This window comes from Carassius gibelio, chromosome A10, assembly GCF_023724105.1.
Source record: "Carassius gibelio isolate Cgi1373 ecotype wild population from Czech Republic chromosome A10, carGib1.2-hapl.c, whole genome shotgun sequence".
In the NCBI taxonomy this organism is placed as follows: Eukaryota; Metazoa; Chordata; class Actinopteri; order Cypriniformes; family Cyprinidae; genus Carassius; species Carassius gibelio.
Genome location: NC_068380.1, coordinates 3,784,128 through 3,809,214, shown reverse-complemented (window position 1 = coordinate 3,809,214; position 25,087 = coordinate 3,784,128). Strand labels below are relative to the sequence as shown.

Genomic DNA, 25,087 nt, shown 5'->3' with positions numbered 1-25,087 from the left:
TCCATCCATCAGTCTGTTTATTCATCCATCCATCCATTCATTCATCCCTCCATCCATAATTCTATCAGTCTGTCCATCCATCCATCCATCCATCATTCTATCAGTCTGTCTATCCATCCATCCATCATTCTATCAGTCGGTCTATACATCCCTCCATCCATCATTCTAGCAGTCTGTCTATCCATCCATTCATTCATCATTCATCTATCAATCTGTCCATCTATCTATCTATCTATCTATCTATCTATCTATCTTTCTGTCCATTCATCCATCATTCTATCAGTCTGTCCATCCATCCATCTGCCAGTCTGTCTATTCATCCATTGATCATTCTATATGTCCATCCTTCATTCTATCCATCCATCATTCTATCTGTCTGTCTATACATCCATCCATCGGTCATTCTATCTGTCTATTCCATCATTCTATCCATCCTTCTATCATTCCGTCTATCCATCCATGCATCCATCCATTATCCATCATTCCGTCCATCCATTCATCATCATTCTATCCATCATCCATCCATCCATCAATCATTCTATCCATCTGCCCATCCATCCATCCATCCATCCATCCATCATTCTATCCATACTTCATTCCGTCCATCCATTCATCATCATTCTATCCATCATCCATCCATCCATCAGTCAATCATTCTATCCATCTGTCCATCCATCCATCATTCTATCCATACTTCATTCCGTCCATCCATTCATCATCATTCTATCCATCATCCATCCATCCATCAGTCAATCATTCTATCCATCTGTCCATCCATCCATCATTCTATCCATACTTCATTCCGTCCATCCATTCATCATCATTCTATTCATCATCCATCCATCCATCAGTCAATCATTCTATCCATCTGTCCATCCATCCATCATTCTATCCATACTTCATTCCGTCCATCCATTCATCATCATTCTATCCATCATCCATCCATCCATCAGTCAATCATTCTATCCATCTGTCCATCCATCCATCATTCTATCCATACTTCATTCCATCCATCCATTCATCCATCATTCTATCCATCCATTATTCCATCCATCATTTTATCTATCCATCATTCATCCATCCATCCATCCATTCATCCATCCATCCATCCATCCATCCATCATTCTATCCATCTGTCTGTCCTTCTATTAATCCATCAGTCCGTTCATCCATCATTTCTTTCATGTGCAATTCTACCTTCTTTACATTCAAACTGTTATTACAGCACATTTATTTAATCAGCTGTTAGACAGAGCCTTACAACAACATTAACGTGTCTAAAGGTGCAATTTAAGGCTGAAGCAGAGAAAACTAGAAAGAACAAAGGGTTGACAGCGTGGATGAGACTGTAAACGCATCACTTCCTCTCCTTGGATGTGCTGTGATGTGTTTCTGTAGGTGGAAGAGAGTCGTCTTTTATCCTGCACTTACCTCACAGAGGAAGATGTTTCAAGAGCAGTATAGTTAAACTTTACTATGCCTTGACAATGCAGCCTGTTCATTATCAAAATAAAATACAGTCAGTCAAACATGAAAAAAAAAATGTGTTCAAAAATATGTATTAAAATCTGTTAAGCTGTTAAGTGTCACCGCTGTGACGAAAACATTTAGTTTTACTTTGAACGCGAGTGAAGTACATAATAAATAATATTTTCCATTCAAATACATGGCGAATACGGAAACATTTGATTTTGTGTCGAGTGAGAGACCCAACGTTGCTTTCAGTTTCGTTTTAGCCTAAATTAGTTGGTTTTGGCTCGTCATTTATATTGCTATAAGAAACTCTTGAAACTATCATGAATATATATTAAATATAACATTAATAATTCTAAATCTTGACAGAAGTGATTTAATATAATATAAAATATATTTTTTAATTTAATTACAATATTATTATATTTTATTTAATATAAAAAATATATATTTCATTAATATTTATTACATTTATTACTTTAAATATTATAAATTGAAACATAAAATAATATAAATACTGAACTATATTATAATTCTATTCAATATCTAATTTGAAATCAAATATTTTAGCCAATCAGTTTCAGGGACTGCTGTGACACACATCAGCCGTGTAGGAAAACAGTGAAGGCCTTTGATCCATGTGTGTCACTGAACCAATTATATTCCCATCTGCCGTCAAACGCTGTCAGAAAGGTCACGATCAGCGCTAAGAGACACTTCAGATCTTTTTAAACCATTTGATGGAGCAGAAAAAGAGCGTGTTAACGGCTCTCCAGGCTCTGAAGTCCTTCAGGATTATCCGTCGATTATCAGTCTGCTTTTCAGGTCCACGTTAACTTCTGCACATGACCCACAAAAGATATTTATAATAACCAAGTCAACGCTAAAACTGCACAATGGTTCCCGCGAGTCTGAACTCTGCTGCTGCAAGCAAAACAGTTTATAGATGTAAAATGAAGATTAAAAATGATGTTTTCTCCTGCACAGCTGGTGTAAAACTCTCTGAATGAAGGTGAAACTCCCTGATCTCTTCATTCGACCCACCGCAATTAATTTAGTTTCCCACAAACGTACGGCGCTAATGAACACTGGCTACATTAAAACACTGACTCCACAGCTTAGCAGGAAGCTAGTGCTGCTTAATGTTGAGCCACGCTAGCACTTCAATTCAAGTTGTGCAGCGTTGTAAAATACTTCTGCTCAATAAAAAGAAGAGTTTAAAGGATCCAGAGATTGAACATTTTAACATCTTTGTCCATGTTTCTTCATTTAGACTCCTGCAGCCACTGGATTGATATTAGATATTTTTTCTTTCAATTTCCAAGATCTGGTTTTGACCCGGGTTCATTTTCATTTTTTATTATATATTAAATATAAAATATTTATTTTGTGCATTAGATATAAAAGTAATATTTTATTATTTTTTAATATATAAAAAAAATAATATGTAATATTCAATAGCATATAAAATATAATATTGAGTAAGATATATTGTAAATAAATAACACATTTATTAAATAACTAATATAATCACACAAAAAAACGTGAAAATATACCATTAATAACAATAATCTTTTTAAATATAAAACTAATATAATGTGTTATTTTTAATAGATTGTATTGAATATGAATTTATATATTAAATTATATTATAATTATATTCAATGTCACTCGAATACTATTTTTTTATATATTTTTTTACTTAATATACAATATTGGATATTATATATTATATTTTTAAATAAAATCTAGCAAAAAAACAGGCAATGAAGTATATATATATATATGTATATATATATATATATATATATATATATATATATATATATATATATATATAAAAACTACAATGAATATATAGTAAGGATAATATTAATAATAGAGAAAAGATTAAATATCATATTAAACATATATCATATTAAATATAAAATGTTATATTTAATATATGGTATTAAATATATATTAGATATTTTAATATAATATTAATTTTAATATATTAAACAACTGGCAGTGAGGTCAACTAAAATTATCAAAAAAATATTGAAATTATCATAAATATTTAATGAGGATAATAATACTACGAATAATAATAATAATAATACATTTTGACAGATATTATTCAATATCATGTTAAATATATAAAACAATACTTTATATATTTAATATATTAATTTAAATATTATATATTATTTAAAGAATGAGGTAAACCCGTGAAGTAAACAAAAATCATTTAATAATTCTTAAAACTAGTCTAGTGGGCATAATATTACATTAAAAAAAATCCCAATCCTTTATAGAAACATTTTCAATTAAGTGCGTTTGTAAATATATGCTGAACTTTAAATATTAAGCTATTTCTTAGGTCCATTAATGTTTTGGCGGCTAAATATTGAAGTAATAACATCTAATGATAATAATAACAGCTGGCAGCTTTTTAAAATGTATTTATTTATTTATTTAGATGTAATAATATGCTCGTCAGTGTGCTTTGTAAATTCCTTGTTACAGCACAGAAGTGTGTTTTGATAATGCATGTGTTCAACATGATTTAACACATACTGTAAAAAGCAATGAAAAGTGATGCATTTTCCAGTGTTCGATATCTAGTACTTTTCTCTCTCATGTTCATGTAGATGTAGTTCAATGGCAGCTGTGTTAAAAACCTGCTGTAGGCTCTGCTGTCATCCCATATGAAATCTAGGTTTTGTGGTATCAGCACTCCTCTGTAGGCTTGCTCTTTAAAGCGGGTCAGTCTCATGCCTGTATCTTCCTCCAGCCGACAGACGCGAACGACTGCTGCCGTTTCCACAGCTGAAATCACCTGTGCTGCCCTGACAACGCAGATAAGCTCAGGCTTTTAGGAAATAGCGAGAGGGCTTCATCTGCTCAGCTTTAAGACAACACAAACAAAACTCCTTCATTCCTCCCAGAATGCACTGCACATGCTATCAAACATACTGCAGACCCTCACTGTCCTTCACAGACATTAAAGCAGCTCAAATGTGAACGTTTGTGTCATCATTTACTCCCCCTCGTGTCATTCCAAACCTATATGAGTTTCTTCTGCTCATGCTGCTCTTTCCATGTTATTAGTCTATATGACTCCAAGTCTTCTGAAAACACACAGTAATTTAAATTATTGGTCAATTAGCATCCTGTCAATATCTGATTTTTTAGATAAATAAAAGTCTGTCTCAAATTTACTGAGCAAAAATGTGTGCCTGTCAAGTACATCTGTAAGATGTCTGTTAAAGATCTGGAAAGCATCTTATGTATGCAAACATCTGAAAGCATCTGCTGTTACGAACATCTGATGGATGTCTGCAAGATGTCCTTTAAAGATCTGGAAAGCATCTGCTGTGTGCAAACATCTGATAGACGTCTGTAAGATGTCTTTTAAAGATCTGGAAAGCATCTTATGTATGCAAACATCTGAAAACATTTGCTGTGTGCAAACATCTGATAGACGTCTGCAAGATGTCCTTTAAAGATCTGGAAAGCATCTGCTGTATGCAAACATCTAAAATGCACCTGCTGTGTGCAAACATCTGATAGACGTCTGCAAAATGTCTGTTAAAGATCTGGAAAGCATCTGCTGTATGCAAACATCTGAAATGCATCTGCTGTGTGCAAACATCTGATAGACGTCTGCAATATGTCTGTTAAAGATCTGGAAAGCATCTGCTGTGTGCAAACATCTGATAGACGTCTGCAAGATTTCTGTTAAAGATCTGGAAAGCATCTGCTGTGTACAAACATCTGATACACGTCTGCAAGATGTCTGTTAAAGATCTGGAAAGCATCTGCTGTGTGCAAACATCTGATAGACGTCTGCAAGATGTCTGTTAAAGATCTGGAAAGCATCTGCTGTGTACAAACATCTGATAGACGTCTGCAAGATGTCTGTTAAAGATCTGGAAAGCATCTGTTGTATGCAAACATCTGATAGACGTCTGCAAGATGTCTGTTAAAGATCTGGAAAGCATCTGCTGTGTGCAAACATCTGATACACGTCTGCAAGATGTCTGTTAAAGATCTGGAAAGCATCTGCTGTGTGCAAACATCTGATACACGTCTGCAAGATGTCTGTTAAAGATCTGGAAAGCATCTGCTGTGTGCAAACATCTGATAGACGTCTGTAAGATGTCTTTTAAAGATCTGGAAAGCATCTTATGTATGCAAACATCTGAAAACATTTGCTGTGTGCAAACATCTGATAGACGTCTGCAATATGTCTGTTAAAGATCTGGAAAGCATCTGCTGTGTGCAAACATCTGATAGACGTCTGCAAGATTTCTGTTAAAGATCTGGAAAGCATCTGCTGTGTACAAACATCTGATACACGTCTGCAAGATGTCTGTTAAAGATCTGGAAAGCATCTGCTGTGTGCAAACATCTGATAGATGTCTGCAAGATGTCTGTTAAAGATCTGGAAAGCATCTGCTGTGTACAAACATCTGATAGACGTCTGCAAGATGTCTGTTAAAGATCTGGAAAGCATCTGTTGTATGCAAACATCTGATAGACGTCTGCAAGATGTCTGTTAAAGATCTGGAAAGCATCTGCTGTGTGCAAACATCTGATAGACGTCTGCAAGATGTCTGTTAAAGATCTGGAAAGCATCTGCTGTGTACAAACATCTGATACACGTCTGCAAGATGTCTGTTAAAGATCTGGAAAGCATCTGCTGTGTACAAACATCTGATAGACGTCTGCAAGATGTCTGTTAAAGATCTGGAAAGCATCTGTTGTATGCAAACATCTGAAATGCATCTGCTGTGTGCAAACATCTCATAGACATCTGTAAGATGTCTGTTAAAGATCTGGAAAGCATCTGCTGTGTACAAACATCTGATAGACGTCTGTAAGATGTATTTTAATGATCTGGAAAGCATCTGCTGTGTACAAACATCTGATAGACGTCTGTAAGATGTATTTTAAAGATCTGGAAAGCATCTGCTGTATACAAACATCTGATAGACATCTGTAAGATGTCAGTTTTAAATATATTCTAAATCATAAACATCTTAAAGACATCTTCTAAATGTCTATTTGACATCTGATAAAAAAAACGCCCTATAGATGTATTGAAGATTAGCAAAACTATAAAAAATTGTTTAGCAAAAGTCAAATAGATGTTATGTATGTGTGCTATCAGGGATCGGTTTCTGATATTTACTGTAGATCACCTCTCAAAAGAAGAAAACTTCTTTAAAAAACTGAAATTCTAAAAGGTTTAACATGAAAAAAATTTAATGTAGCCTAAAAGACAAGACTAGATTAAAAAAAATCTACTTTGGTATTAAGTTCAGTTCAAAATATGGATGTGATCCACTAAATTGCATATTAACCCAGTGCATGTACATCTGCAGGATATCGGTTAAAGATCTGGAAAGTATCTGCTGTGTAAAAACATCTGATAGATGTCTGTAAGATGTCAGTTTTAAATACATTCTAATCATAAACATCTTAAAGACATCTACTAAATGTCTATTTGACATCTACAGTACTAGGAAAAGTTTGTGTATGTCTTGTATGATGTATATATCTTACAGTAAAATGAAGTAAATGTCATGCTTTCAGGAAAGTATTGTCTTTATGATGAGTTTCTTTGGGAAAACAGTTAACATGTTGGTTTGTGCGGTGTGTTTATATTCTGTAAGTATATGTTTTATTAATAGCCTATAACAAATTTGGTCCACCCTATAGCACCATCTTAATGCATTAAACCACATTAAGAATTTTCTTTATAATTGTTTTCTATAAGGAAATGCTTACTGTGCGCACATTTCTTCTCATGAAGAAATTCATCTGTTTGTTTGTACGTAGCATGCTTTATTAATACTTTATATGGTCTTCTATTATCACTGTCTAATGCATTAATTAAATGCACTTAAACGTATGTTTATCTAAAGAGTTATAACTAATAATTTGGGTTTAACTCATATTTGTAGTCAGTCTATTTTCATTGTTGGTCTGTTTAAAAGAATGTTACGTTCTGTTGTTAAATCAATTCTGCTAAAGTTCTCTTTTTGTGTTTGACAGAAGAATGAAAGTCATGCAGGTTTGGAATGATGTGATGGTGAGTAAATGATGGCACAATAATCATTTTTGGCTAAACTAACCCTTTAACCTCTCATATAGTGTAAAAGACCATCATAAACTGGTGGAACCAAAATATACTCGGACAGGATGTGATTCAGTCTTGGATGGACCATAAAGGTGCTGTGAAGTGTAATTGCATGGTCAGAACTGAGAATTCCATTCACTATAGTGTGCACAAGTGAGAATGTTCTCCTCAAGTAACACATTGATATAACTCTGCTTTGGAGACATGCAGTTGATGCATAAAAATAAATGATGTAATCAATTCACTGCTCCCATGAGAGAGAGAGGACATGTCAAAACTACAACTATAAATATTTATGAACTACACAGATGCACTGTACAATGTCAAAATATGTTGCAAACTTGCCACATTGATTAAATTGACAACTATAGCAATATGGCATGGCCTTTAGTCCCTCAAAAGTAGATGGTGTGTCACATCACACTATTTTATGTGTTTTAGCACCACTTTAAAACTGCACCGAGCACTTCAAATTATATATTTTAGGATTGGCCAATAGATATTGCAAGACAGAAAGCTGTGGCAAATGGGAAAATTTCAGAGAATGATTTGTCAAATAAAGCATTGTATGACTTCACACTCTCAAAAACGTCTGTGAAAAAACAGTGTGCTGCATTAATATGAAGGATTTTTTTCCCGTATTGATTTTTCACAGGTGTTTTTGCTGTACATGGAGTTTTTTCATTGCACTGTTATGTCTGTAAACTAAACAAAAGAGTCCAAATGTATATTTATCTATTTATCTATTTGAGATGCAGAAAACTCAAAGGCCCTGTCACACTATAACTATAAAGTTTAAATAAATAATTATTTTCTATATGAATAGCAGGTTTAATGAAAGATATTTCGATTTGTCATAATGACTTTTTCCAGCTGATAAACAATAAAACTGGCAGCTGGTCAGAATCAATCCTGCTTTAACGAGCTTGATCTTTTGTAGTGGCAGACAACAAAACTGCAGTTTGTGATTATAATAATAAATGGTATTGTTATGTTTTAAGTTATGGTTCTTGGTGTAAACAGACCATTAGAATATAGTGTACTGTATATATAGACATACTGTACTATGTTTTGATGCACTGCCATTCACTGCCATTACATGGAGAATGAACATTTTACATATAATGATAATCAACTGAATAAATGCAAGTAAGTAAACAAGTTAATTAATTCATTTGTATGTGCATTGTTCATTTAGGTGGGTACAACACTGATGCAATCAATAGTAACGGCAGTGCTAATAATCTATCAAATTGAAAACTAAACCAATAGAGTTTTACTGGTATTTTCCTAATGAAACCATGTGTTTTTAATTCTATTTTGCACAGCTGAGGAAATTTTTGTAGCATCAGTAAACTGAACTGTATTAGAGGCATTTAGATACTGTGCTGAGGTTATTCTGATGAGATCAGACATCTCGGATACATCAACACTGCCATCCAGAGGAGATCTGAGGACTAGAGAAGAGAATGAGAGTGTTTCACATGCATTGAAACAAGGAAGGCTTGATGACTTTGCATCTGTTAATACATTGAGTTTTATTGATCAGGAATTTGTTGCATGTTGATTGGTTAATATTCTGAAATGAACTCCCAGTGTGCTTTACAATGAATGATCATGCATTTGGAATATTTACAGGTATTATTTCTATGCATGGTGCCAGTAATTTCCTCTGAACCATTTTTTATTTTACACATCATTGAAATGTTTGTGGTTAAAAGACTGCAAACTAGTTAACTGTGTAGCACTAAAAAAGAATAGCTATGATATGATATACCTGGGTTCTTTTAGATATTTCATGGTACTGATTATGGTATTCATGCACCATGCAGCACACCTAGATGTCTGTTAAAGATCTGGAAAGCATCTAATGTGTGCAAACATCTGATAGCCGTCTGTAAGATGTCAGTTTTAAATACATTCCAAATCAAAAACATCTTAAAGACATCTACTAAACGTCTGTGACATCTGAAAGACGTCCTATAGATGTATTGCATATAGGCAAACTCTTAAAAAAAAACATAATTAAAAAATACAACTTGCAGATGTAAATGCAGACGTCAAATAAACGTGTTGTACATCTGCTATTAGGGACAAAAACGAGGTAATGCGAAGTCATTGTTAATGTGCTTAGAAATCCCCCTACCTATAGCACAGCACTGCCATCAATTGGTCAAGAGAAATACTGATTACTTTAAGTGCTGAAATACTGATGAAATGCTAAGAAACACATCACGCCATGACTCCTAGTGCTCTTTATTAATTTGCACCTATTTAATAGATTCCCACAATACATGACAATAAATACATAAAGGTCCCTGTACATTTCATCTTCATCAGCTGCTCAATGTAATCGTTATTTACAATCAGACATGTTTTACACTTCAGGCACCGTGTGTATCCCATTGAAAGACACACAAATACTTGACAAGTTCAGAAAGAAAAGGTTAAAGATATTCTCGTGAACGCGCGCGTTGACGATCCATTGAACTTATTTGGAGCAGCACTGTTCCAACATTTACAGGTCTGGCAACATGTAAAAGTTTTTCTGTAATACTATTCAATACAAATACAATACTTTACAATCCTAAAATAATTAATATGACCGTCGCTATTTTACATTTTAATTAAACTGCCGTTACAAGCTGTTCGCGAATATATTCAAAACCCAAAAGCGCGGGAACTACGGCTGAGCCGTTACACACTTTTGAACGTCACGTTCCGGAATCGCACACACAAGCTTAAAGTTTCACATGGTTATAAATATGGAATAAATTATACAAACACATGGAAAAAGTGTCAAAGGTTGGAGAATAAATGACGGGAAACAAATATTCAGATTCTGTTTATGATCTCTGCTCGATTCACAGGTCACCAGAACTGTTCTGAATGGAATATCTGCCAAATTTGTATGGAATACTGGAGGAATTGATAAGCATGTGGAACAGGAAATGAGCACAGGTCAGTCAAACGATGACCTCAAACTCTAATGAGATGCTACACAAACAGTGTTCTACACACTAAAAAAAAAAAAAAACAGACAGAAGCCTCTGGGACACAAAACGCATTGTTCAGGAAATTCATTCTTTGCATACATTCGTTCATGCAAAAAAAAAAAAAAAAAAAAAAAAAAACATCAGCTTGGAAAACAATAATTGTATGATAAAATACAGAATTCATGAACAGACCAGTTCAATTATTATTTAATTCTAATGAATCTTTGAAGAATCCAAAATCTCATATTGAAAATGGAATGTGGCTAAAAAAAAGAAGATGCAGATAAAAATATAGTTAGAGCGAATCTCACTTCATTTCACAAAATCATTGAAACCTCCAAAAATGAGGTAGCTGGTAAATAGATGTTGGCTGATTTTTAAAAACACTAATTATCCTTAATGAAATATATAAATATTGTTGAGTAAAATAGTTTAATAAATGCACATTTCCAATTTTTTGCTTTAAAAGTACAAATGAAGATAAAATTTCACTTATATTTTAAGCAATACTGTGATTTTTAACCCATGTTTCTCAACATGAAATGGCATTCGCAACCCATTTTTGTTTTAAATTTAATGCCATTTTTTTTTATCACTACTGCATAGAACCTTGACACACACACACACACACACACACACACACTTCAAGAACTTCACAATCAAGCCATGTCCGAAACATCTAGCTAGTCTAAAAGAACTACATTATAATCAGTAACTACACCAAACCGCTGGTGCACTAGTGTTTCGGGTTTGGTTAACATCGCCACAAATACTGTTCATGCAACCGGATGCATCTCTGATCTATTAAACCTTGTCAGATGCCACAGGATATGTGACTTTAAGGCTTGCGTAAGGAAACTTCATCCAATTGCTCAAGAATAAAAATACTGTTGGGTGAATCTCATGAAATCGGTTTAAAATCACAAGATATTTGTTTTTTCTTAATGCAAATAAAGCCTGTTTTTAGCAGGGAGAAAATATGTTTGAAAATAATGAGGACAATATTTGACTGAGAAACAACTATTTTAAAATCGGGAATCTGAGGGTGCCTAAAAATCGAAATATAGAGAAAATCGCCCTCTAAAGTTGTCCAAATGAATTATTATCAATGCATATTACTGATCATAAATTAAGTTTTGATATACTTACACTAGGAAAAAAAAAAAAACATTGAATATGATCTTTACTTAATATACTAATGATTTTTGGCATAAAAGAAAATCAATAGTTTGACCCATATGTTGTAGTTTTGTATATATTGTGTATATTGCTACAAAAATACCCCAGCGACAAATAGGCTGCTTCTTTTTCTTCTTCAGGTTGTAATGACCTAAACCATGATTTCATGAAATTCACCCAGTTTATCTTCAATCTCACGACATGTTAATCTTCAAGCCACCACAAGCTCCGCATACAGTACAATACATTTTACTGCACTTTGCCCAAATATCTATATACATGAAGAGCTTTGCAATCAAACCCAACGCATACGATCCCACTGATCGAGCCCTTAGTGTGTTGATTCATTTAAACACAGAATGTCAAACGCTGTAAAAACGCTTCATAAAAAAGCCTCTGAGTTTAAAACCAATAACCGTTTCGGCATGATCAACAACAAAAAAACACACTAAATAAATACTGCACGCTCTCAAAGGTCAGGGGTTTGCGATGTGTTGACACCCTTTGAATTTTTTCCCAATGTGATTTAGTTTCAGAGTCAGACATTGCTGTCCTCGAGCAGCGGTTCGAAGTCCTCGTCGCTCCCGGGGAGTGGTGTGTTGGTGTGAGCTCCAGCCAGACTCGTGTTGCTCTTACTGGTTTGGCAGGGTGTCGCTGGAGGTGTTGGGTGATCAGGGATGAAAAGAGCCACTATGAACGCCACCACCACTGTACAGGCGCCCAGGAGGAACGGAGGACCGGGAATTAAGCTCTTCTACACAGAAAAATAGGCAGAAGGTGAGTGGCATTGGCACAATCATCATCACGGATTTATTACACTCTTAAAGCTACAATTGAGAATTCACTCCAATGTAGAAACAAAGCTGAGCTATATATAGATAATATACAGTATATATTGAATATATCAAGTGATGTGTGGCCAAGTATTATATTATGTATTAAATATAATAATATATACTGTATTCTCCACAATATGTCTAATTTTTGACAAACTATGTTTATTTGTATAGCGCATTTCCCACATGCTAGTAGATTGTTTTAATAGATGTTTATAAGAAATGTTGCTTATAATCAATGCCACTATAAATAATGTTTGTTTTTACACTTATATTTTTAATTCCTGTTCTGATTAACATACTATTTAAAGGGTCTGCTTTGGAGTGAAGGAAAATAAAATACATGTTTATAGTGCTTATAAAATACATGTTTATAGTGCTTATAAACATTTCGTTTTGTTTACTGGTATTTTACATTCCATATGATTGTAATAACATTCTACTTATAAGCAGATGATAAACTATATTATTATTTATTAATTGTAATTGATAAATATTAAAAATAAACACTGAAAATGCCATGCAGGGAGCACTTTTGAGTGAGGAAGATGAAAATTAATGATTGAATTAAAATGTTTTTATGCAAAATAATGTAGTTAAATATTTTTATTAAAATATATAAAATTTTTACACCATAAAGCAAAAGATTTGTGCAAATTAAATAATACATAGCAATATCATTTTTATTTTATATTATTTAAAAAAATATTAATAATAATTTTTTAATTGGTTATATTTTGTATATATTGATTTATATACATAAACATTTATATTTTTATTATTATTTTTATTATTATTATTATTTATTTATTTGCTCTTAAGTCACCTTAAAACTTCATTTTTAATTAATAAGTCATTGCAGCCAAATAGATTCAATAATTGCATTAATTTAAACAAACACATTTTAAGCATTAAAAATGCCATGCAGGGGTGCCTTTGAGTGATGATGTAAATGAATCACTGAATCCATGTTTGATCACTGAAGCAATTTCAGATAATAACAGACAGATTGATGCATGTACCTCTGTGGAGGGCTGTAGATGGATGGCATAGTCAGGCTGGATGGTGGTGATCCCACTCAACTCCACATTAAAGAGAAAGAAAACGAAGCCGTACAGTGCTGGACCCAGACCATTACAGAGCCCCCGGATCCCTGTTATCATGCCCTGAACCAGACCTGAGATAATGCAACACACACCAATTGATAAACAGCTCATATGCACAACATAAACTCCTAATACTTTAGTACAGTGGTCGCCAACCAATAAAACATCATGTCTGAGTCTGTAAACGGCCGTAAAAAGAGGCCAGAGTCGCTGAATATGGACACAAAGAGGAGAAAATATTGTAGTAGGCAGAGCAAACTCAGAAAATATGAATATCAAATTGGGGGTAAATGTATCACCGAAGGAAGCTTCAGAAAACTTTTGATGGCAATGGCATATTTTTTCCTCTTATCTCCATATTAAGTAGCATTTCTAAATGCAGCGCTAGTTTACAGCAGTCCCTGCTGTCAGAGATGTTCTCAATCAGCACATCTGCTGGTTTTGTTTAATGCAGATGCTTTATGCAGAATAATTTCATAAAGAGAAAGTCAGAGCGTCCTGTTCTTGCTTTAAATCATGAAATTATACAATCTAATTTAAATAAAAATAACTACTCATGATACATGTGTGTAGCATTTTGTGATTGGCTACAGATATTTATGCATTTAGTAGATGCTTTTATTCAAAGCAACTTAGGCTAATATTTAATTTTATTTTTCTACCTAACTTGTGTTCCCTGGGAACCGAACCCACAACCTTTTGCGCTGCTAATGCAATGCTCTACCATTGAGTCACGCATATTTTTGTTAAAGATATTTTTGTTGAAGACAAGTTTGCTTGTTATTTAGGAGAAAAAAACAATACATAAATGTGAATAGTTAAATAAATAAATTGGTAACAACTTTTGGAATCGTCCGAAAATATAAAATAAATCAGAATCCGGTTTGACCATGATAAGGGCATCAGTAATCTCAATACTAAATAAATGTATGCATTTATCCAAAGGAACTTACATTCAGGCTATACATTTTTTTTATTTTTTTTACCTAACATGTGTTTCCTGGGAATCGAACCCACAACCTTGCGCTGCTAATGCACTGAGCCACAGGAACGCTGTGTAAATACAAGGCCTCAGATTGGTAGTACAATCTAGAATGTCTCAATCAGTTCTTCCATAGGTAGGTCTTAGGTTAAGGATCTTGTAAAGTCAAGAGAGGTTGGTGACCACTGCGTTAGAAGAAACCAACATGAAATGCATGTAAGAGTTTACCCTGTTTATCTGGATCCGCGCTGCGTGACACTAAAGCGCTCACTGCAGGGAAGGTTATGCTGGACATGGCTGCCACCGCGCCGGCTGCCCACATCATCCTAAACCAGAACAAAAATAACATCAGCATAAACGCCAGTCGCTTCTGAACATAACAAGCATCAAACAGAAGAGACCAGCTCTTCTTAAACCATACGGTTGGTTTGTTTTATTCACATAAGCAGGGAATTTCTCCTGATCTAGATGTTAACTCACCACGGCTCAGACCCCAAACCGTACCAGGCCAGCTGGAGAATCTGGAAACCCAGACCCAGAAGAACCGTGTTCTTGTTCCCGATGGTCCTCATCAGTAAAGTCAGAAAAAGCGTCTGGCGGAAACAGGACAGAATGAATCTTTACATTGGCCTGCATCATATTTGCTGAACGAATACTTGTTTCGGACTAACTTTGGGTGCTGATTCCAAAAAAAGTGCACAATTTCTCACAAAACATGATGCATTTTGTAGCGTTTGTGTGTCTAATTGCAAATGCAGAAAATCTTAAATTCGTACTAATGGCTTTAAATGTTGCATGCACTGCAAAAAAATAATAATATCACATCTTCCTCAGTGTTGAAAAATAAAACTAAGAACAAATATCTGTCAATGGGGAACTAAAACTTATTTTTCCTTTGAATTAAGTTGATTTTTGTTCAACATAACAATCACTTTAAAACAAGGCAAACACTTTTTTGCAGAAAAAAGGATATTTCCATCATAGATGAGCTTTTTTTTGTAAAATGAATCAAAGAGTCTGTAGGAGGTTGTATTTTCAAACTCTGAAGTCTTGCTAATACAGCTCATTGTGCTTCCTAGACATTTGCATTTAAAGATCATATTGACAAATGATGATCCCTATAATTTATTCATTAAAAGTCTGTCTTTAAAAGGTCTTAAATTTATCTTCATAAAGCTTGCAGAAACTCTGCTGTGCAATTCTCAGCCCATTTTCACATGTATGACATTAATTCATGCCTATTCCTGGTTTTAAGGTTAGAAATAAAGCCAGTGACTAGAAAATGCAAACGTGAACATGTATTTTACTCAAAACAATGACTGACAATTACAGATTTCATGGGGGAAAAAAGCTTATTTAATCATAAACCTGTTTATGTAAAGTTCTGTGACTATTTGAATATATTTTTACACTCTTGCACATTGCAAGTTAAATTAAACATGTTAGATACTTGTTTTTATCATTAAAACCAAAGCATTTAACATTCAACAGCTTTTGTTATTTTGATAAGTGCATTAAACCTGATACATAAATGTGAACCTGTCTAAAGTCTCTGGGGTATATTTGTAGCAATAACCAAAAATACATTGTATGGGTCAAAATTATCCATTTCTATTTTATGCCAAAAATCATTAGGATATTATGTAAAGATCATGTTCCATGAAGATGTTTTGTAAATGTCTTACTGTAAATATATCAAAACTTAATTTTTGATTAGTAATATGCATTGCTAATAACTACATTTGGACAGCTTTAAAGATGATTTTATCATTATTTAGATTTTCTTTATACCCTCAGATTCCAGATTTTCAAACAGTTGTATCTAAGAAAATTTATTATCAATAGAAAAATTATATACTCAGCTTTCAGATGATGCATTAATCTCAATTTCAAAACATTTACTCTTAAGACGGTGGTTTTGTGGTATATATCACATATATAATCCGATTTTGTGAAAAAATATGATTTATTATTTTATATTTTAATTTATTATGTGATATTTATTTTTTATATTCATATATATAAATATATATATTATTAAACACCGCATCATCACTTAGGTAAAATAAGCCCTTTTTTTTGCAAATCAGCAGACATTTTTTTCCTACACGCAGGGCTGTGTAATTATTATTAAACTGAAACATGATTTTGTTCTCATTGCTGTGTCATATTGCATCAGAGCAAAGCTGCTAGAATTCACCTTGCTTATTGCAGGGCTGAAAATAAACCCCTCCACTTAAACAAACTAGCTAACACCATGCTATCTGCTCATTACAGCCCTGCCTATATATCATTACATTTACCGTTGAACCTTTAAAGGAATTCAATTTAATTAGAAAGCGTCTGCGAGAGCCACTTTCCTGAGACGGCTCGACGACACGAGTAATAAGGCAGAGCGAAGAATATTGCCTCAATTAAATACCTGCGCCAGGATGGAGAGGATTCCCACCACACCGATGAACACCGCGATCGTTTTGGGCGAGAAGTTAATGACCTGAAAGACACAGAGAAAGAGTGGCGTCATTATTCGTCTGCACCAGCACGCACGGATCCAATGAGCTCTGTTATGTCCAGTAATGAACGGTCACTGAACTCAACTCAACACTCAGACAGGATGCCACTAACAATCCAGAGAAGCTGAGAAGCTGAGTGTGACTCAGAATTCCGTAGAATGCAACAATGTTTCAAACTGCAGCTTGCTACATTCTTATCACAGGAACTTGTTACATTCCATGTTTAATCAAGCATGGGGAATCTAGCTATTACAATAAATCATTACAAAACTATCATCATGGAAAGAAAAATGAAAAAAATAATACCTTTATTCCACGAGGGCGCATTAACTTCATTCATTTCAAATAAATGCTGTTCTTTTGACATATAGAAGCTACTGTCTTTGTTTAGTTAATTAAAAGCGTATTGCTGCTAAAACCCTTTCAGTCTATCTGAGCTAAAGAATCATGGGACTGTTGAAAACACGAGGGAACATTCAATCTAGAATCTTTAACTTTTATTTTTATTAAAAACAGAGAAATAAACCGCTTACCTGTCGCAGGTAGAGGAAGAAGCTGGAGTACTGACCGGCCTCGGGCAGATAGGACAGAAACACTGTGATACAGATGAGCAGAACGGTCGTGTCCTGCCCAACTTTACGCAGAGACTGTGAAGAAACACAAGAAGCATCCAGTAAAAACCTTCAGTAAACCATGAAAGGAGTTTTGGATATTATACAGTTTATTTTTATCATCAGTACTAGTCTGATTAGGCCAGTATTGTAAGCAAGTTAGAGTTAGATTTATAAATACTGAACACTACAGATGGAGAACATGAATAAATACATAGTTATGAACAAACCAGTTATATTTAAATAACATTTACACTGCCATTCAAAAGATTTTAAATGTTTTTTAAAGAAGTCTCTTCTGCTCACTAAGCCTGGAGATATTTAATCCAAAATAAGCAGAAATATTGTGAAATATTTTTATTATTTAAAATAACTGCTTTCTATTCCAATATACTTTAAACTGTAATTTATTCCTGTGATCAAAGTTGAATTTTCAGCATCATTACTCCAGTCTAAACCTTCAGAAATCATTCTAATATGATGATTTGCTGCACATTTATTATTATTATTATTATCAATATTTAAAACAGTTGAGTTCATTTTTTAAGAATTCTTTGATGAATAGAAAGATCAGTATTTATCTGAAATAATAAGCTTTTGTAACATTATATGCTATACCATTCAAAAACATTTTCTTTTTTTTCGGGAAATAATTTATAGAAATTACTCACTTTATTTAGCTGATAAATAAAATATTTTTATTTGATGATAAAGACATTTATAATGTTGCAAAAGATTTCTATTTCAAATAAATGAAATGCTTCTGAAAATTCTATTCATCAAAGACACCTGAAAGAAATTCTACTCAACATAATAATAAAAATAAATGTTTCTTGAGCAGTATATTAGAATTATTTCTGAAGATCATGTGACACTGAAGACTGGAGGAATGATGCTGAAAATGTATCTTTGATCACAGAAATAAATTACATTTTAAAATATATTCAAACAGAAAACAGTTATTTTAAATAGTAAAAATATTTCACATTATTACTGCTTTTTCTGTATTTCTGATCAAATAAATGCAAGCTTGGTGAACAAAATAGACTTCTTTAAAAACATTAAAAATCTTACTGATCAAAAACCTTTGACTAGTAGTGTAAATATCCTAATAATGATAAAAAAATATACTGGAGAGCCTCCTTTAGTTCCTTACGGTGAAGGGGTCGGCCTGCTCCCAGGAGATGGGCGCTCCCCATGTGTTGGGCTTCATCTTGTCGGGCAGTGACTCTGGGACGGCCAGAAGGATGAAGCAGATGTCAGCCAGAGCGATGACCGTCGCCAGCAGCACCACCAGATTATCTCCGTAGCTGGCCGACAGGTACGCACCGATGGCCGGACTCGTGACCAGACTCGCTGCGAACGTCGCCGAAACCTGGAGGCGGACAGAAATAGATCTCATCTATCCAGCTGAGTCCAGGTCACGCAGGAGAACCTTGGACATAGAAATCTCCTTAAACAGCTCCACTGAGACTCTGAGATCCGTCCAAGATGCTGTTGATGTTTAATAAACGAGCCACTTACGAGTCCGTACGCCGTACTCCTCTCACGCACATCCGTGACGTCAGCGATGTACGCGAAGATGACGGAGAAAGTGACGGAGAAAGCGCCAGACACCGATATCATGGCGAAGTACCACCTGAACACAAGTGAAACTGGATTTAAACATATTAAGATGTTGATTTAAGAACAGAGAACACATCTTTCAGTTGATTTGTGATTGTTGGATAGAACATTTCAATCCCATCACGACGGACCGGAAAATCAAAGTTGAGTTTAACTAAAAAAAATTATTATATTGTTTATTAAATAACACTCATACATACACACACATATTTAATTTATATCATTTTGTCAATTTAAAAAAATATATTATATCAACATAATTCTTAACACTATATGATGTTATATGAAATATTATATTAAATATAATAAAAATTAATATTGTTCATTCACTTAATACATATGTAATTTTGTAAAAGTATTTAATATAAAAATATCAATTAGTTATGTATATGTATGCGTGAATCATTATATTACTTGTATAATAATAATTCTAACATTATATATCCATATCTTTCTATCTATATGCGCATATATATATATATATATATATATATATATATATATATATATATATATATATATAAATATTTATTACAGATATACTAAATATTATACAATCAAAATTATTAACTGTATTGTTGCCAATTGTTATATAAAATATTATTTTAAATATAAATATATTATAATTATATATTTATGAATGAATATATATATATATATATATATATATATATATATATATATATATATATAAAGGTTTATGTTTTTTAAGTATTTAAGTAATAAATAATAAATTGTTACAAATAGTATATTAATTATCATAATAATAAAAAATGTATACAAAGAAAAAAGGATAAATATTAAAATAATATATAATCATAATTATTAAGATTATGTAATGTAAAAAAAAAATTATATATTTTTTTAAATAATTAAATATACATAACATAACATAAATATTAACTCTCTCTCTCTCTCTCTCTATCTCTCTCTGTCCCTCTCTCTCTCTCTCTCTCTATCTATTTATATATAATTGTTATCTTCATGTCAGTGTGGTCTCACCATGGACTGAGTCTCATGAGGGGGATGGGCGCACACGTGAAGAACACAGTAACCAATAGAAACGATCGTCTGCCCCAAACGTCTGACAGAGCGCCGATTAACGGCGCGCTCATAAACGACAGCAGACCCTGACGAACCAAAGCAGAAACATCAGCGAGACAATAAAACCAAGACAGATGAACCAACCAGTCCAAGACATCCAAGAGCACGCACCTTCACTCCCTGAATCAGGCCGTTTATTAAGAACGTGTGTCTGGGGAACGTTTCATGCAAAACCTACAGATGAAAAATGCACATCTCAATAGACAGAACAAATACAATACAATTTAGATTTCATAATGACGTTATTTAATGTGTATTTTTCACTGGTGTAATTTGCCTTCCCAAACAGTCAGAGACTAGAGATGGCATTGACCTGTGTTATTGTAATATTATTCATGAACTACAATTTCATATATTTATCATTATTATGAATTTGCTTATATTTTTATATTTTACATTTAACATTTTGTTGTTATTTTGTTATTTTGTTGTTTTAATCAATTTTTTTATATTTTTAAATTTATTTATATTTAGTTTTAATTTTAGATCTTATTTTTAGTTGTCATTTCTTTTAATAATTTTTTTTTATTTTTGTTTCAGTCCATTTCAAATTATTTCATTTAACTGTCAAAGCAACATTTATTTATTTGTTTAGTTCAAGATGCATATATATATATATACACACACACTTTTTTTTTAAGGTTTAATTCTTTGAGAAGTTCCAGAAAAAAAAAAACTAGATAATGAAAAACAACAAATAGCACCTACAATAGAATCTTTTATCCTGATAAACGTGAACTATAAACAGGAATGAGCATTAAAGAAACTCACGGTGAGCATCGGTGTGGTCAGGAGACCCCAGGCGAAAAACTCCAGGAAGATGACCACGACAGCATGATAGACGCTCGGCTTCCCGATGCCCTGCTGGACCTGGAGCATCACACACATCCACAGCTCTTTATTAATAATGCTAATTATTATCGTGAAGGTGGCACATTTCCAGAATTCTCAGCTTTCAATGGGACTCGTCTCATTACTATTCCTCCGGGACGTTTGGACACACAAAAGACCCAAGAAATTCAAGGCTCTGTGAGCACTTCTAGTGTAATGTGATATAAGAGTTTCATATATATATATATATATATATATATATATATATATATATATATATATATATATATATATATATATATATATATATATATATATATCAATAATACAGTATAAACAAAGCACAAAGTGTTATGTGAGTTTCATGTATGAATTGATAACGTGCTGGTATATACAGTATTGTTCAAAATAATAGCAGTACAATGTGACTAACCAGAATAATCAAGGTTTTTAGTATATTTTTTATTGCTACGTGGCAAACAAGTTACCAGTAGGTTCAGTAGATTGTCAGAAAACAAACAAGACCCAGCATTCATGATATGCACGCTCTTAAGGCTGTGCAATTGGGCAATTAGTTGAAAGGGGTGTGTTCAAAAAAATAGCAGTGTCTACCTTTGACTGTACAAACTCAAAACTATTTTGTACAAACATTTTTTTTTCTGGGATTTAGCAATCCTGTGAATCACTAAACTAATATTTAGTTGTATGACCACAGTTTTTTAAAACTGCTTGACATCTGTGTGGCATGGAGTCAACCAACTTGTGGCACCTCTCAGCTGTTATTCCACTCCATGATTCTTTAACAACATTCCACAATTCATTCACATTTCTTGGTTTTGCTTCAGAAACAGCATTTTTTATATCACCCCACAAGTTCTCAATTGGATTAAGGTCTGGAGATTGGGCTGGCCACTCCATAACATTAATTTTGTTGGTTTGGAACCAAGACTTTGCCCGTTTACTAGTGTGTTTTGGGTCATTGTCTTGTTGAAACAACCATTTCAAGGGCATGTCCTCTTCAGCATAGGGCAACATGACCTCTTCAAGTATTTTAACATATGCAAACTGATCCATGATCCCTGGTATGCGATAAATAGGCCCAACACCATAGTAGGAGAAACATGCCCATATCATGATGCTTGCACCTCCATGCTTCACTGTCTTCACTGTGTACTGTGGCTTGAATTCAGAGTTTGGGGGTCGTCTCACAAACTGCCTGTGGCCCTTGGACCCAAAAAGAACAATTTTACTCTCATCAGTCCACAAAATGTTCCTCCATTTCTCTTTAGGCCAGTTGATGTGTTCTTTGGCAAATTGTAACCTCTTCTGCACATGCCTTTTTTTTAACAGAGGGACTTTGCGGGGGATTCTTGAAAATAGATTAGCTTCACACAGACGTCTTCTAACTGTCACAGTACTTACAGGTAACTCCAGACTGTCTTTGATCATCCTGGAGGTGATCATTGGCTGAGCCTTTGCCATTCTGGTTATTCTTCTATCCATTTTGATGGTTGTCTTCCGTTTTCTTCCACGTCTCTCTGGTTTTGCTCTCCATTTTAAGGCATTGGAGATCATTTAAGCTGAACAGCCTATCATTTTTTGCACCTCTTTATAGGTTTTCCCCTCTCTAATCAACTTTTTAATCAAAGTACGCTGTTCTTCTGAACAATGTCTTGAACGACCCATTTTCCTCAGCTTTCAAATGCATGTTCAACAAGTGTTGGCTTCATCCTTAAATAGGGGCCACCTGATTCACACCTGTTTCTTCACAAAATTTATGACCTCAGTGATTGAATGCCACACTGCTATTTTTTTGAACACACCCCTTTCAACTAATTCAACTAATTGCCCAATTGCACAGCCTTAAGAGCGTGCATATCATGAATGCTGGGTCTTGTTTGTTTTCTGAGAATCTACTGAACCTACTGGTAACTTGTTTGCCACGTAGCAATAAAAAAATATACGAAAAACCTTGATTATTCTGGTTAGTCACATTGTACTGCTATTATTTTGAACAATACTGTATATATATATATATATATATATATATATATATATATATATATATATATATATATATATATATATATATTTAATTCTTTAATTATTCTGCAGTGAAGTATTTTACATGACCATATGTTTAAAAAAAATGTGGAAAAGTATGGTATTTCCAAGTTAAATTCAATTTATTATTAAAAAAATAGACAACATGCATTTATAATAAAATCTAAAATACATCTATATAACTATTTAACTTTAAATACACATTCATCATTTATAGTAAAATAGAAAATATTAAGTTAATATATATATATATATATATATATATATATATATATATATATTAATATTTTATATTTTACTATAAATGCATGATGCATATGTGTACTTAAATTTAAATATTTTATGTATATTTCAATAAATTTTTATATGTAACAGACACCCACATATATAATACATGTATTACATATATAAAACGGTTTTTATACACAAAATTGTAGAAAATTATAAACAATCATATAATTTAAAAAAAAATATTTTATATAAAATACCTACACAATGTATAGCTAAATAAAACATCAAATTAGTCAATTAATATCCGTCTTATTAATAAATATACTAAATGCCTTATTGGAAGAATTCCCTTTTTGTCTTCAGATCAACAGGATGCGCAAATGACATCACAGACACGAAGTAATTCATTAATTAATGAGGATTTCGTCGTCCCCATATAGGCTAAAACAGACCTCGCGCGTGCGTCTGCGTCAGATAGGTGTCGTGCGCGCGCGTTTGCGTTAGTTACGTAACAACCGACAGCGGCGCTTCAATCGGCCCAATGTAACAAAGAGTGTGTCTCAATGGCATACTGATTTTGATACGTTTGTGTTAGGTATTTTTATTCTTACCGGAGTGTCATGCTTCATTATGATCCTCTTGACCAGTACAACTTGGCTGGTGTGTTTCGGCTCTTTCTCCCCTTGGGCCATCATCATCTTCTTCATCATCATTTCATCACATCTCATGTGAGCGATGTACAATCCGTCTTGCTGCGTGCATATCTGCGCTTCCAGCTTTACCGACGAGTTCAGCCGTGCGTGCAACCGGCCGAAAACGAGCTCCGATCGGTTGTTTAGGTCAACATCCAGTAATAAACAGACCGTACCGATGAAATGGTGCCGTTCTTGTCAAATCCCCGTTACGTGATCGCAGCGGAGCAGCTGTTCCTGGAGCAGCCTCGCGTGACGCAGCGGATTGACGCGCGGCGGAGGATGCTGGTCTCGACTGATCTGGAGTCAGGATGATGGTTCGGTTTCTCACTGGGCGAGCGACAGAGACGCGTCACGCTCTTTACCTTATCAGAGGATGTTACTAAGGCGCAAACCAATAGATCACTGTGGAGGATGACGCTTCACTATTATTACAGGGGACTATAAATAACTCTAATTAATCAATGATGTGATTTCACATGTAGCCTACAGTACTGAAATAATTGCGATTTTTTTTAATGTTTTTGCAAGAAATTTAACCAAAGCTGCATTTATGCAATTAAAAAACACAGTAGGCTATTGTGGAATAATATAACAGTGTGCTCTATTTGAATAGATTTTTAAATGTTATCTATATCTGTATTGGCAATGCTAAATTTGCTTAAAGTTATTGAAATTTGGAAAATGTTCCTGTGGCTGAGTGGTAGAGCATT

At 33.6% G+C, this 25,087-nt stretch overlaps 1 protein-coding gene across 1 annotated transcript; it reads right to left on the bottom strand.

Moving 5' to 3' along the window:
• Window positions 1-9,843: 9,843 nt before the first annotated feature.
• On the bottom strand, window positions 9,844-24,643 carry mfsd14ba (major facilitator superfamily domain containing 14Ba). Its single transcript, XM_052607628.1, has 12 exons — window positions 24,294-24,643; window positions 21,328-21,426; window positions 20,668-20,730; window positions 20,455-20,582; window positions 19,351-19,465; window positions 18,983-19,201; window positions 17,749-17,862; window positions 17,125-17,196; window positions 15,183-15,295; window positions 14,931-15,028; window positions 13,637-13,791; window positions 9,844-12,532 (listed from the first exon to the last, which is right to left on the bottom strand). The coding sequence occupies exons 1-12, from the start codon at window positions 24,408-24,410 to the stop codon at window positions 12,317-12,319; spliced, it is 1,509 nt and encodes a 502-aa protein (XP_052463588.1). The 5' UTR covers window positions 24,411-24,643; the 3' UTR covers window positions 9,844-12,316.
• Window positions 24,644-25,087: the final 444 nt, after the last annotated feature.